Source organism: Nansenia antarctica (genome assembly GCF_963989245.1).
Source record: "Nansenia antarctica genome assembly, chromosome: 9".
NCBI lineage: Eukaryota > Metazoa > Chordata > Actinopteri > Argentiniformes > Microstomatidae > Nansenia > Nansenia antarctica.
Window position 1 is genome coordinate 32498475 of NC_137679.1, and position 14844 is coordinate 32513318.

At 45.2% G+C, this 14844-nt stretch overlaps 2 protein-coding genes across 2 annotated transcripts in view; one reads left to right on the forward strand and one right to left on the reverse strand.

Moving 5' to 3' along the window:
* Positions 1–290: 290 nt before the first annotated feature.
* fsd2 (fibronectin type III and SPRY domain containing 2) lies at positions 291–10198 on the reverse strand (the record flags this gene model as incomplete). Its single annotated transcript, XM_080539700.1, has 12 exons — positions 291–543; positions 1804–1980; positions 2667–2799; positions 2941–3074; positions 4983–5136; positions 5423–5557; positions 6219–6383; positions 7366–7487; positions 7963–7985; positions 8969–9202; positions 9550–9645; positions 9914–10198. The coding sequence occupies 12 exons, from the start codon at positions 10196–10198 to the stop codon at positions 291–293; spliced, it is 1911 nt and encodes a 636-aa protein (XP_080395826.1).
* A 1185-nt stretch (positions 10199–11383) lies between these two features.
* The window catches only part of whamm (WASP homolog associated with actin, golgi membranes and microtubules), a gene marked incomplete at its 5' end in the record, with an annotated part of 14141 nt that continues 10680 nt past the window's right edge, over positions 11384–14844 (forward strand). The window contains 2 exons of the mRNA XM_080539965.1: positions 11384–11962; positions 14346–14519. Of these exons, the coding sequence (XP_080396091.1) occupies positions 11384–11962; positions 14346–14519 (753 nt within the window). The remainder of the gene's footprint in view (positions 11963–14345; positions 14520–14844) is intronic.

Below are 14844 nucleotides of genomic sequence, written 5' to 3' on the forward strand. Positions count from 1 at the left end.
CCGGTCAGGGCAAGCATCCCAGGGCCCAGTTGTTCAGAACGTTTAATCTTTCCCATGTTCAACTCAAAATCAAAATTAGATCTGATCCTGGATCAGATAAAAGAATCAGGATCATTCTGATCCAGATTAAACTTTTTTGATCAACTGGGCCCAGAAGATTATTAGAAACAGTAGTATTGATTTGTATAACTAGACAACGATAAGAAAACATAATTCCCTGCAGGTTCCATCTAAGCCTTGTTTTGAGATTGAGTGTTCAGCAAACAAATGCAATAGTCGGCGCCGTGACTTCAGACCAGGGAGACGTACGCTGGAGCCTCTATGCTATTGTGGACAGTGAGCTCTCCAGGGTTGTCCAGAGCGAAGCAGGGGAGGACGTAGTGTTGGAAGTGGCAGTGGAAGGTATGGAGGTGCTGCTCCAGCTCCACGTTGAAGAAGGACAGAGTCCCCCTCTCGTAGTCCAGCGCCACGCCTATCCTCACAGGGTTCACTGTGATCCTGATGTCTGGACTCCAACCACTGTGTAAGAACTCGTACTTGTGCCTTATGGGGAAAGTACAGAGGGATATCATTTAGCAGACACTTAAAACGCTACTTGCAGTTAATACACAGTATTATACTCTTTTTCAACAAGTTAATGTAGGTCTGGGGAACCCAAAACATGTCTGAAGTTTTTTTGCTGAAAATACCACTCAGATTAAGCATTCTAGCATGCCTCTATACCCCTGTGTTTCAGTCCTATTCTCGACGGTCTGTTTCTGTTGTCTAGGTTTAAATATAAATGAGCTGCTGCTCATTTGCATTTAGACAGATGACATTGATCAAACAAAATAGCTTTGCATACGGGAGGATAATGTTTAGTAACGCAACAAATAGTAAAGGATACAAGACTCCTTGTGTTTTCCATTGAATTGGATGAGTGCCAGAGTAGGATACTCAAGAACGACTCATGTTAGGGATTTAACTTGTTGACTCTAGCATTGTTTTCTGAAATAGGCAGCTCACAAGAAACTGAGTTGTTTTATTTCAGTTTGTGTGTTCGTATGTACACAAGCACTGAAAAGGTGAGTTTTTCATAATATGGGACCTTTAATATAAGTTGTCTATGCAGGACTCCAATCCAGTCCTGCTCTGGTGTTGTCAGCACTATGCTCTAATATTGATTTGACAATTCATATTGATGCCCAATGCTGTGCCAGGAACAGGACTGCCTATGGTGGATTCTAGTTATGTCAGGCTCTGCGTAGGCGCACACACAGTGGGGAGACAGTGTGTCACACTGAACATTAAAGCGTGTTCACACAGCAAACTGTTGTGAGATCCCTTGGTGAATGATGAGTGGCAATCCAACTGTCCTGATTTGTGCCAAAAGTGGAGTTGCTATGGCAACTGCTATAAGGTAATGACATTCGTCATTGTATTCTATGGGATTTTTTTCACAGGAGACAATAGAATACTGCTTCAAATAAGGCTTGAATGCACAATACACAAAATATTTTTTGCTTAGGCAGGGAATAATTTCTTTTTTTAATGACAAAGAATATCCTGCTCTGGCCTAGTTTTCATATAGTGTGTGGGAGTCCCTGAGTGGGTAAGCATACATTTTTCTTAGAGAATACCAACACAAGACCCATAGAACACTGTTTCTCAACCCCCTATCTGTCAGATATTTAGATGACACACAGTCCCTATAGCTTCTAACAATCCACAGACAGGAGTTAACACAGTGGACAAGACACTGCAACAACCGCAATCAACGCTAGGAAACACATCTACACACCCCATGGGCAGCTTGGTTTTTACCTGGACGGTGTAAGGACGTGTCTCATACACCAGGACGTGGTGTTACCTCCCAGGTACGAGTTCCTCTGCGTGTCCTCGTAGGCCACGCCGATCCTGAACTCCGTCCCCTCCTCCACCTCCACCTCCCAGTAATGTCTGCCTCGCACTGGGATCAGGTCCCCTAGGACAGCCACACATCTACACAACACAACAATCACAGGATGTAAGCTATTTACCATTAGAGGAAGGGGGTTGTGGAGACATTTACCACTGGTAAAGGGTTGTGGCACGAGGCGAAGCTGAGTCCCGGAAAACCCTGTACAGTGGTAAATGAGTCCACAACCCCCGCACTCGAATAGTAAATAGCTTTTCTACAAAAGCTACCACATAATATAAAAAATACACAGTTGTAACATTAAATTCATTTATTTACAATCATTAATCGTTTCAGAATACATATATCCTTCCGCCACAGAATATAGTCCCATAAACAAGATCAACCATTGCATTGTAGGTCAGCACAGGTGTTCTTAATCAGATTGATTGGGAGGCGCATTGATACTGGAAATGCGGTCTGAACTGAAGGGAGTGGGGATATTTACCACTGTTGCTAGCCAATCAGAATCCAGTATCCAAACATGCGGTTGTAGAATTTTTTTTATTTTTTATAAAAGTGGAGCGATACCATTGTCATATTTTTAAGTTTTATTGGATAGAGATAAACAGGAAAGTAGAGGGTATGTCAGCAGGGCATGTGCCGGATGTGTGTGCACTGTAGACTGCAGTGCTAGACCGCTGGACACTACAATCCCAGGTTTATTATCCAACGTGCAGTTCAGCATCTTGTTCGGCAGGGTTGAACGCCTGAAGTCGGCATGCCTTACCTGGCGAAGGTGTTGTCGTTAAAGGTCATGGCGCTGAGTGACAGCTCCTCGTCTCCATAGAACATGGTGAAGCCGTCCTCAGAGATGGACAGGCAGGGGTGGGCCGTGTCCTCCAGCAGATGGAAGAACGTACCTACAAACACACACACACACACACACACACACACACACACACACGAAGCACACACAGACAGGTGAGGCCAGGTCGCTCCTCGTGTAAACATCCTCTCGTTGAATAAGCCATGGTGGTGTTCCGCGTGGCGTCACCTCTCACCAGTTGTGGAGACCGTAAACGCTTTACTCCTCTCACTGGGACCTCCGATATTCACAGCTCTGACAGAGATCAGGTAGCGCCTCCCAGGCTGCAGCTGGATCAGACTCTCACAGGTGGGGATGGCCACCACGGACCTGGAAGACATGGCTTAAATTCCTCCTCAATTCAGTCAACTCAACGAAACATTTAATTTGGGAACAGTATTCTAGATAAGACTAACACCGCTGGAGGGGCCAAAGCTAAGAAGAGCTATTCTAGGATATTAGAAGCTGTCTGAGTCAGCGGCTATGCGATCCCCCAGAAGTGCAAACAGAGGTTTGTTTGTGGTGTGGTCTGGAGTTGGTACAAAAGGCTTGTTAATGGATGACACTTGGCAGGGATATGAATATCATGGGATTCAGGTTCTCTGGGTTCTTTCATACGGGACATGAGGGACACCTCGCTATTCGGTTGTTAAGTCTGACGTTACGCGTGACATTTAGCAACCTGAATAAAAATAAATAATAATAAATAAAAAATTCCCCGCACCAGAGTACCAGTGTACTAAAGCGGTATAATGACAGTTCAATCGTTTTTAGACTCGGATCTATTCATACAACAAGGGACACAGCACTGCGGCATTTCGAAGAGAGCACCTCAGCCAACGTTGGACCCGGAAACACGTCACGACTTAACAACCGAATGGTCGCATTAGGGGGAAAGGGTACAATGTTCCTGCGCCAGGATAAAGTTTCTCACATCACACACCTAGGGCCCTATTATGCACTTCTTAACTTGCCGTCTTAAGTCTTAATTAAGACGCACCGCCAGGTTAAGACCTACCGCCACCCTTATTATGCGCTTCATACGCGCTACTGCTATTATGCAGGTGTCGATAGGCGCCCACACATAAGACGTAAAACTCCCGTGCATATATTACTCATTGTGGGAGTGTTCATATGTTAATGAAGTGCACTAGGCGCCCCTGCTATTATGCGATCTGACTTTGCTCCTAGCGCTAAGAAGTGGTTTGAAAAGTTCTTAAGTTTAGACTTCATGCACGTTTTGAAACACGAGCGCGCCTCCGCGGTTTGCGCATGCATGTGGGCACACATGAACACGCACGTGGCTCCACGGCAAGACGTCAATTACGGTCACAGTATAAATGCCACCACTGGCAAATGTTAAACCAGAGAGAGAGAACAATGGAATATATCCTAGGAAGGAATTATGATAGACGAAGACGGCGCGCCGAGCGCATATACCGGCAACGACTTTGTTACCTCGGACATCCTGGATTCGTGATCTAAGCATTTTAGCGCTTTCAATTGGTGATCCAACTGTTAATAATGCTATAATATATTGCAATTACAATTACATTATAGCCTATTATTAAAATATGTATAATATAGCCTATATATATATATTCTTTTATTCTGTTTACAGAGCAGCAATGCTTGTATGAGCTGCGCTTCACCCGTCAGGCAGTAACTGACATATGTCGTTTGGTCAGCAATGACCTCATGCTTGACCTCGAGCTTGTTACTTTCTTCTGCAGAGAAGCGCGCTGACCTCCTTCTTAGGACTTCCATAATAGCATAGCGCTAAAGACTCAATGCAGCCGGTTCTTAAAGGGAATGGCACCTGGCACGCTGATTGGGTTGATTGAGAAGACGCCCAAAACACACCCATGACGAATTTCTTTGCTTAGCGCCAGGTTTTAGGCGTCCACTACCGCACGCATAATAGCAAAGTGGCCTTGACCACGCCTCCACGTCTTAAGTTTAGATCTACCGCCTCGTCTTATTGCTTAAGACTTATGAAGTGCATAATAGGGCCCCTAGAGTCTCGCCGCAATATGTGTGTGTGTGTGTGTGTGTGTGTGTGTACCTGCCAGCGTGCGTGTATGCCTGCCAGCATGTGTGTGTGTGTGTGTATGTGTATGGGTATATGTGTGTACCTGCCATCGTGCGTGTATCCCTGCCAGCATGTGTGTGCATGCGTGTGTGGGTGCTTGTGTGTGTGTCTGGCAGCATGTGTGAGAGTGTGTGTTTGTGTCTTACTCAGTGACTCCTCTCTGTCCTCCATCCACGCCCGTCTCACTCAGCTCCACAGTGTAGGAGTCCACCGGGTTGGTGTTTCCTGACTCCCAGCGAATCAGAGCAGCCTCAGAGCAGCTGGTGCACTCCCTCTGTCTGATCACCGGGGGAGAGGGGACTGCGGGGGGGGGGGGGGAAGAGAACAGGACCTCGGTGTCATTCTAGAATGTTCTCCCTTCCCTCTGCCCTTAATAAGCCACTCTGGCCATATTGAAATGCCTGGAAAGATAACATGGGAACTCTATGCAGACTCAGAGGATGGACAGCCAAGCTCGGACCATGGCACATTCATGAAAACTGTCACAGTTGTATTGCCTGGAGTCAAGTCAAACCCTAAAATGGCGTTTCTGAGTGTTACCTGCCATATGTAGCCAGTACCCTGGCTGGGTTGAGTGGCGTATTACCTGTCACGTAGACAGCCTTCTCGCTGGCCGGGCCGATGCCTGTCGTGTTAGTAGCCGTCACCCAGAACTCATACTGGGCGTTGGGCAACAGGTCCCCCACGGTGCAATGGGTCTCCTTAACCTTCACCATAGTTGCTGGGGAAGAGACAGCAACCACAGCTGACATGTCAGACATACGACACAACCAGCTTGGTTCACACTCATAGCATTATATATCCATTTAGCTGACGCTACATTGCGTTGAGTGCATACATTTTTCTGTATATATAATCCCAGTAGGTATCGAACCCACAACCTAAGAATTGTTAGCATCATGCTCTACCAACTGAGCCACAGAGGACCGCTAAATCCAACCTGGTTAGCACAATTCAATACATACTAACAAACCCCAAAAGGGTGAGACTAACATCATAAACGGACACCCTTGGGTGCATTTCGACAGGTGCTGTTCGGCTCGCTTCGCTTCGGGCAGCTTTGAGTCCTGAGTCTTAATACCCCAGAATTCCCCAACCACATCAGACAGGCCAATACCCTCCCAACATTTAAACAGGCCCTCAAAACCACCTCTTCAAGCTCGCCTTCACCAGTTAACCCTCTCCCCCTCCCCATGTGTCCCCAGCACTACCTTAACCTTTTTGTGTCTTTTTATTATTACTACTCAATCTTTTCAGTTTGTAAAGCGTCTTTGAGTGTCAAAGCGCTATATAAGTCTAGTGTATTATTATTATTATTATTATTATAGAATGTGTGAAATATTCTGTGTGTGAAATATGAATGCGGTCATCCCAGCGGTTACCCTGGGCTCCGGAGGCACTCTCTGCGGGGGTGTCCTCTGGCACGGGTCTGTAGTACAGCTCGTAGTACTCGACCGTGTCGTCGGAGAACAGGCTCCAACACACACGCAGGGACGTACGGGACGCAGAGTTGGGTATCTGGGCGTTCACGACGGGGGCCGACGGGGCTGCGATCACATCACAACCATCATTATGACATCACATCCATAATCACAGTCTCACATCCATAAGAACATCCATTTTACATGTTTACCGTTTAGCAGACACTTTTATCTAAAGCGATTTACAATTACAGATTACAGGGACAGTCTCCCTGGAAATACTCAAGGGTACACTAGTGGTGGTTTTCCCAGGTGAGATTTTAACTCATGACCTTCTGATCACCAGTCCAACTCACTATCCCCTAGGGCCTAGGGGATAAGGCCACCACCATATCACAATCACAATAACACCCATATCACAATCACATCCCTAATCACAGTGACATCCACAATCACAGTCACATCCTTAATCACAAGCATATCTCATAACAAGTTCTGAGAGTTTCAAGTTGTGATTAATTAAGTTTATGAGTTACTGTACTGTATGCTCTACAGTACAAATTTAAGAGGTTTTAGTTTATGGACAATAGTGACAAAATAGCATTTCTCTATTTCCTTTATGAGACATTGATTTTTATGATCATGACGCAGATTATACTCCTGATTGGCAGGGTTGGGCAGGTTTGAGATACAATGGGCAGGAAGAGACACCAAAGAATCTTAAGTGCATATTGCTGCAGCAAATACAGTATGTTCATGGAACATAGACTTTTGACTATGTGGCCTTGTAATGAGTGGTTCTGAACAAACAAAAGCACAGGGATGATTCATTTTTGACAATGAATCACAGACAGCTGTCAAAATGAGTGTCTCTTTTTACTTTAGTTAGCTACAGCAACAGAGTCAGAATGGGCTTGGTCAAACTCCAGTGAAAACAACTGATCCATTTCAAACACGCAAGAAAGAAAATCGCTCAACATTGAAGTAATTTGTCTCTAAGCAAACACTATTTATGGAAGCATAACCACCACCCCGACCCGTTTTTTATATTTATGTATGAAGTCAGGAATTATTTATTTCGAATGTTGGAGTAATAACGAAATCAGACCTGGTACGATGTTGATGGAATCCATCATGGTTTTGACGTCCGACATGTCTGCGAGGGGCGTGTCAAACTCTAGAGAGGTAGACAGCGTGAGGTCAACCTTTTCTTTAGCAAACTCCTTGATTCTGTTTGGAGAGACACGCGAGTTGGGTTATTGGGATACACAACAGTACATCACAAATTAAAAAGTACAATAGAGCAGGTGCGCATAAGTGGTGTAGCACACGAAGGTGCATGCCATATCATCACAAGGTCCCTGGTTCGATCCTGACCATCGACATATCCTGCATGTCATCCCCCCTCTCTCACCCATCCTTCCTGTCAATCTCTACTGTCTCTATCCCAATGAAGCAGAAATGCCCTAAAAACACATTTTTTAAAAGCACATTACAGCTAGCTTGTGTCATGCTATTCAAAACCAGCCATTAATCACAGAGCAGATTCATTAATATCTTTTCATTTTAGAATAATGACTCATCAAAGATGCATCCAAATATAACATGCGTGAGTTCAGGCTGTCATTATTCATTAGGAGCACAACAACAGTCAGTCACAGCAGCACCACGCCATGCCAGACAGGTTCTGTTACGCTCTCTTTACCTCTCCAGGGCGGGCATAACTGCCTGTCAAAAAAAGATTTCAGAACATACTCAATTTCCACAGTGTTCCTTGATGTTAAGGGAACAACAAACCCTGCACATTACAACAGTAAAATGTACTTTGAATGTGGAGCAGACTGCAGACTCGATTTCACAGAGTTCAGAATAATAATAAAAAAAACAATTACAAGCGATATTGGGGCAGCTGTGGCTCAGGAGGTGGAGCTGGCGTCTAATGGTTGCAAGGTTTGCGGTTCAATCCCCGGCTGGCCATGTGTCGAGGTGTCATTGGGCAAGACATTGAACCACAAATTGCTCCCAATGAGTGGGCCGGCGCCTTGCATGGTAGCTTGCCTCCATTGGTGTGTGAATGAGAGGCCATTGTAATGTGCTTTGGAATAAGGCGCTATATATTTGCAGTCCATTTCTATTTAATAAATGGTGATTCTCAGATCATTTTATTTGGTTACAGACAGTTTGTATGTCATTGCACAGATACAGTTCCACGTGTATAAGGGGAGGCTGGTGGAGGTGGAAATCGGAGAACGGGCTCATTGTTATGCATTCCATGTATTACAATGAACCAGTCCTTCACCTGATGTCTGCGTCCACCGGCCACTCCTGATGTGTGTACAGTAGCTCCAACTAGGGTTGTAAACTTTTGGAAAAATGATCTGAAAGTTTCCCAAACGTACAGGAATTTTGAAACCCAATTTTAGCATCCTCACAGCGTCAGTGACTTCAGTGTCAGTGACTTGGTAAAAATGTTATTGCATGTGTGCGTGCCCCCTCTCCCACAGTATTTGACTCAATATGTGCAAAACTAAACTAAACTAAACTACTGCAGTAATACCACAAAATGACAGTGGTCACAGATGGAAAGAGGGGATGGCAGTTTTAGAAGGGGGATGATTTTTACAGTTTTTATTTCAGGGGGGATGCCATCCCCCCTCATCCCCCCTCAACTTGAGTGCTGACTGTAGGACACCCACATGACAGATACACACCTGTAGGAACAGACGCTTGTCCTGGCTGCGGTGCAGTCCCTGAGCAGCCTCGATGAGCTCCTTGGAGGCGTCCAGGGTGCTGCCGCAGCCCAGCAGCTGGGTGTACAGAGACTCCAGTTTGCCCTTCTTCTCCTCCTCCAGCTTCGCTGCCCTCTCGTCGTAGCGCTGAGACAACGTCTGCAGGACGTCGTTATAGTGAGCCTCCAGGTGTTGCTCCTGACGACCGAAATTCTCCTAAACACATTTTTATTATTATTATTATTATTATTATTACATTATTTTATTTATTTAGTTTGTCTTATTTAACCATTATTTAACCAGGAAAAGAACAAAGAACAACTTCTTATTTGCAATGACGACCTACAATGCTGGCCTGGCAAGAGGCAGAAAAACCTCCAGGGAAAAGGGGGGTAGGGGTTGAAAATAAAACATGTTAAAGTTCAAATGTTTACCATGAATGTGACGCTATGGTACCGAGCACTCATTCACCCTTTATGACTGTTTATGGTATATTTAAAAAGAGACTTCATGAACAGTGTGCAGAGTGCATTGTCTTCTAGTTATTCTGAATGTATGTTTACCTCCACAGTGAGGAATATCTCCTCCAGATGACCTGCAAAATTCTCCATCTCAGAAACCTTCTCCTCCAGCTGGCTCCTGGTCTTGTTTATGACATTCTGAAAGAAAATGGAGACAATAATGCAACACGGCATAGTATACTGTATATCAAGGTCATGCTATTCTACTGTATATGGTATTATTTTCAAAGGTACCTTTGAGCAATCAAAAGGAATGATGTATTTTAGCTTATTATCCTGGAGAGCATGTATGATTCTGTAAGACTAAATACGTTAAGAGTATTTCAATCATTGTCAAAGGTGTTCTGACTCTGAGGTGCCTTCATTTTCTGTTCAGTGTAGATGATTCCGACAGGACTATCCCTACCTCTGGCACAAAGTCAAACACATCGTCGGACACAGGGGATGACGGGTCCTCCTCATCAGAGGGCACGTACGCCTCGAACCTCAGGGACTCGTTGGTGTCTACTGAAAAACGCTGGAAAGTGGACCCAGCAGCTGGACCCTTCTCTTTTCCTCCTGACCCCACAACCAAGGGTTCCTTGGTGGGCAAAGTGTTGTTGACGTTCCCCCCAGGCTCCTCATCTCCACTCAGGACCTCCTCAGACTCAGTGATGATGTCCAGCCTCCCTCCTCTGACGTCATACTCCATAATGGACAGCTGGAGTTACTGTAGGAGGACAAAGGCAGGATTAAGATTGAGTCCATGTCTTATAATGTGTGCCAATCGGCTCCCTGCTGTTTGTGTGTGTATTGCCTCTTGTCAAGAGGTCTGGACCAGAGGTCTGAAGTGCACTCGCCCTGTTTCTAATCACTGCATGCTATTTTTCCCCTCAATTGCTACATACTGCTACATGTACATGCTACATTAGGTAGTTTCAGTTCATTATGTTGGAATTATAAGTACTAACGAAACAGCTAGGTGTGCACACTGCTCATTTTACTCTTCTAAAACAAAGATTAAGAAGGATTAAGATTACCTGGACGGTGTATTATTCAGTATTTCTTCCAGTAGGCCTACTGGACCATATCAGCCGCGTCGTTTTGGTGAACGACACAAGCGAAGCCGGAGATAAATATAGAAGGGAGCCTCAACATGCAGGCAGCTCAAGTGTCAAACTGGATGTTTTAAATGGGTCTGACTCTGCACCAAGTCGCTACAGCAGAGTTACGTTGTGTCTGATTCGTGAGCTTGCGATGTTATTATTGTTATGTTACAGTTTTACCTTGAGTGTTACATTATGGTTATTATTTCCACTTCTCCAACAGCATGTTTGGATACTGGATTCTGATTGGCTAGCAACAGTGGTAAATACCCCCAACTCCCTTCAGTTCAGCTCCAACCGCATTTCCAGTATCAATGCGCCTCCCAATCAATCTGATTAGAACGTTGATCTTGTTTATGGGACTATATTCTGTGGCGGAAGGATATGTGTATTCTGAAACGAGTCGTTGAATAAATAAATAAATGAATTTAATGTTACAACTGTGTATTTTTTATATTATGTGGTAGCTTTTGTAGAAAAACAATTTACCATTCGAGGGCGGGGGTTGTGGAGACATTCGTGCCACAACAACCCTGTACCAGTGGTAAATGTCTCCACCACCCCCTTCGTCTCGTGGTAAATTGCCTCCACAATAACACAGGTGGATGACAGATGCACAGCGTTTACAATCCTCATTTAAAGGGAACGAGCAGTCATACGTCATCGACTGGAATTCCCCGACCACGTGACTTCGAGAGGTCAACGTTGAAGGTAACGGGAAGACTACGTCACACAAATGGCGGACGGTGTAAACACAACATCGAAACCCAAGTTTTAAATGAGTCGTAAACATGAACAGCATAGACTATGAGCGTCTGGACAGCTTAGAGGGTTGGGTGGCGATCAAAAGCAACCTATTTGAAGAAAACGAGGCATTTAGGCTCGGATTTATCGTACAATGGAATGTCATCGAGTCCAAGTTCGCTGTCACTTGTCACAACAGGACCCTGCAGCGACAGAAGCGCAGAGACGAGCTGGCCGCGGGGGACACGGAGACGAGCTGGGCTGGACTGTTCTCCGTGAACGATTTAAAAAATGTCCATCGTCAGTTCACAAGTGTCGGCGATGTCCTGGCTCCCTATTTTCCGGACTTGTCCAACTTCGATGAGGGTAATAATATCTGGGACTTAATATTTCTGAATAATAATCGGACGTCAAATCCAGAAGACGAGAGAGATCTGGACACCCCGTGCCGCAAACTGGAGAAGTATCTCAGCACAGCGATTGATATCTGCGGGCGAAAGATAGTGCTCGACTCGTTATTCTCCCAGGATGAACGAGATGTGGAGGAGTACTTTGAGAACATGCTCGAGTTCAAGAGCAAAACGATGCAGGATGAGGTGGAGAGAGCGAAGGACCACTTGCGAAAGGTGAGCGACATGTTGCCTGGCAGTGTGTGTGTCACCCTGCTCTGTTCACTTCGAGGCACTTACTTCAGTAGTACTGTTTATCCTCATCGTCCATGATACAATCCACTCTTTGTTCAACAAATACACAACAATCTCATCCTCATGTTTCTAACGATGACAGTTTATGAGAATGATATCATATCTAGTCTATATAATCATACACCAATGAATGAACTTCATTGAGCCACAGAAAAATGCCCAGATTATAAAACATGACAATACAAAGCAGTAGCCTACCTAAATGTTAAAAAGACACAGAACAGCTCCCACCCCGGTTATCATGGTGCTGTAATCCTGTGGGTGTGTTGTGCTGGGAGCAGTGGATTAGAGAGAGAGAGAGAGAGAGAGAGGAGTGGGCTCCCAATCCCCACCCATCCTTGCTAGCCCTCAAAGGCCAGTATCAGTGGGCGAGAGAGAGAGAGAGAGAGAGAGAGAGAGAGAGAGAGAGAGAGAGAGAGAGAGAGAGAGAGAGAGAGAGAGAGAGAGAGAAGGAGAGGGACACATATTGGGGGGGTGGGGGTAAAGGAGGGAGAGAGAGGGATGGAGGGGGTGAAGAAGTGAGAGAGAGGGAGAGATAAAGAGATACGTGTGTGTGTGTGTGTGTGTGTGTCTGAGAGAGAGAGAGAGAGAGAGAGAGCAAGCACAAGAGAGGCTGCTGCAAACTCAGTGACCCACACTGCTGTTGCACACTGTTCCCTTACCGTCCCTGAGCTGTGGTACACACACACACACACACACACACACACACACACACACACACACACACACACACACACACACACACACACACACACACACACACACTTGATCTGTTGATAGAGCAAGTGGAATGAACAACTGACTCATCCTCTATACATGTATCCAACATCCCAAAGTGGCATAATAGGCCTTCAACTCTCAAACACAGTTTATCAATACTAACTAAGGTTTTTTCCTGGAAACTTCATACCGTAATCTTACATCTTGGAGGGGAGCTGACCTGTAGTGCTGTGAAGCTGTTGGGACACTCACCCTTGGCTAACCAAGGTGTATTACAGGGCAGGCATTGTAATGCATGAAATGGAATGAGGAATGCTACCAAACACACATTCCATGCATTACAATGAGACAGTCCTCTGACTTCTACCTCCACCAGCCTCCTCTGGTGTATTACGGGGCTGAAGAGCCTACACACAGTGACTCATCACTTACAGTAAGAGCTGAACTACCCCAGTTAATGAACAACCATTAAACTGATCACGATTTATGACTTCCTGCCCCATCTTCAAATTGGATTAACAGATCATAAAATATCATAAAGTGGCAGTGCAGTTAGACTTCTCAGTGTCGGGGCGCTTAGGTGGCGTAGTGGGTTAAGCGTCGACCATGTAACCGCAGGGTTCCCAGTTCGATTCCGGCCGCGGACATATCCTGCATGTCATCCCTTCTCTCTCTCTCTCTCACCCATCCTTCCTGTCAAAATCTCTACTGTCTCTATCACAATAAAAATGAAAATATGAGTGGGACTGCCCCACTCAGAAAGAATAACTTAAAAAATGCAGTGTCTCGAATCACATTTGGTTTGTAATGTGGAAATGTCTTTGATGATAAATCATGAGGTAGCCTGTATGTCATTAATAAGTAAGTAGCCTTGAGAACCGATGGTTCTTGAGCCTAATGGCCAATAGGGAAGGAGCCTATCTTCTGTGTCCATGGCGTGAGGCGGCTTGATGTACAAGTACACCCCTTGGACATGACGCTGCTGGTATGTCGCAGTCTTACCCCCAATCCAACCCTTAATGCTGAGTGCCAAGCAGGGAGGCATCAGGTATCAGGTATTTTTATAGTTTTTGGTATAACTCGGCTGGGGATTGAACTCACAACCTCCCAATCTCAGGGCGGACACACTAACCGCAAATTCACTGAGCTGGTACGCTCATTAATATCATATGTTAAAGGTAATAAAGTGATGAGGTTAATGTTGCATTTTTAAATGATCAAATGAAAGTGGCATAGCAACTGAATTCCTGTGTAGACCTATGTGCAGTGGGCTATCTTTGTGTCCTTTAAACCATGGTTTCTCCTGACATCGATACCAACCATGTCAGTGGTGACCGCATGTGTTCCTCTGTGGTCCAGTTGGTAGAGCATGGCACTAACAACGCTATAGGCTCAATTCCTGCTGGGACTATACTGAAAAATGTAGCCTATGCAAAATGTATGCAATGTAAGTCTCTTTGGATAAAAGTGTCAGCTAAATGGCTATTTAGTATTATTATTATTATTATTATTACAAATATGATTATGATGATTATGATGATGATGATGATGATGATGATTATTATTAATCATGTGTTCTGTCCAGATCATGCTGAGCCACGACGGGGCTGACAGACTGGTCCGGTTGCTGCACATCTACGACCAAGAGGACCAGGCTTATCAGGACCTGGTCACCGTCGCAACGCACTATTATCAGTACCAGCTGCAGCCGTTCAGAGACATGAGGGAGCTGGCCTGCCTCTGCAAGATGGAGATCCTGGTAATCACGTGTTCCTCCACTTCACTAGCCTAGCACACCACTTCACTAGCCTAGCACACCACTTCACTAGCCTAGCACACCACTTCACTAGCCTAGCACACCACTTCATTAGCCTAGGGGCTAATTGTAAATGCACGTTCCTTATTCCGTCTCATGCGTTACAATGTGTTTGATAGCATTACACACGAGTTTGAGACCATTCCTCATTCCATTCCATGCATTACAATGAGCCCCGTCCTCCCAATTTCTACCTCCACCAGCCTCCACCAGTGTGGTATATGTTACGCTAGTGGGCATCAAACCCAAGACTGAGCCAACTAGGATT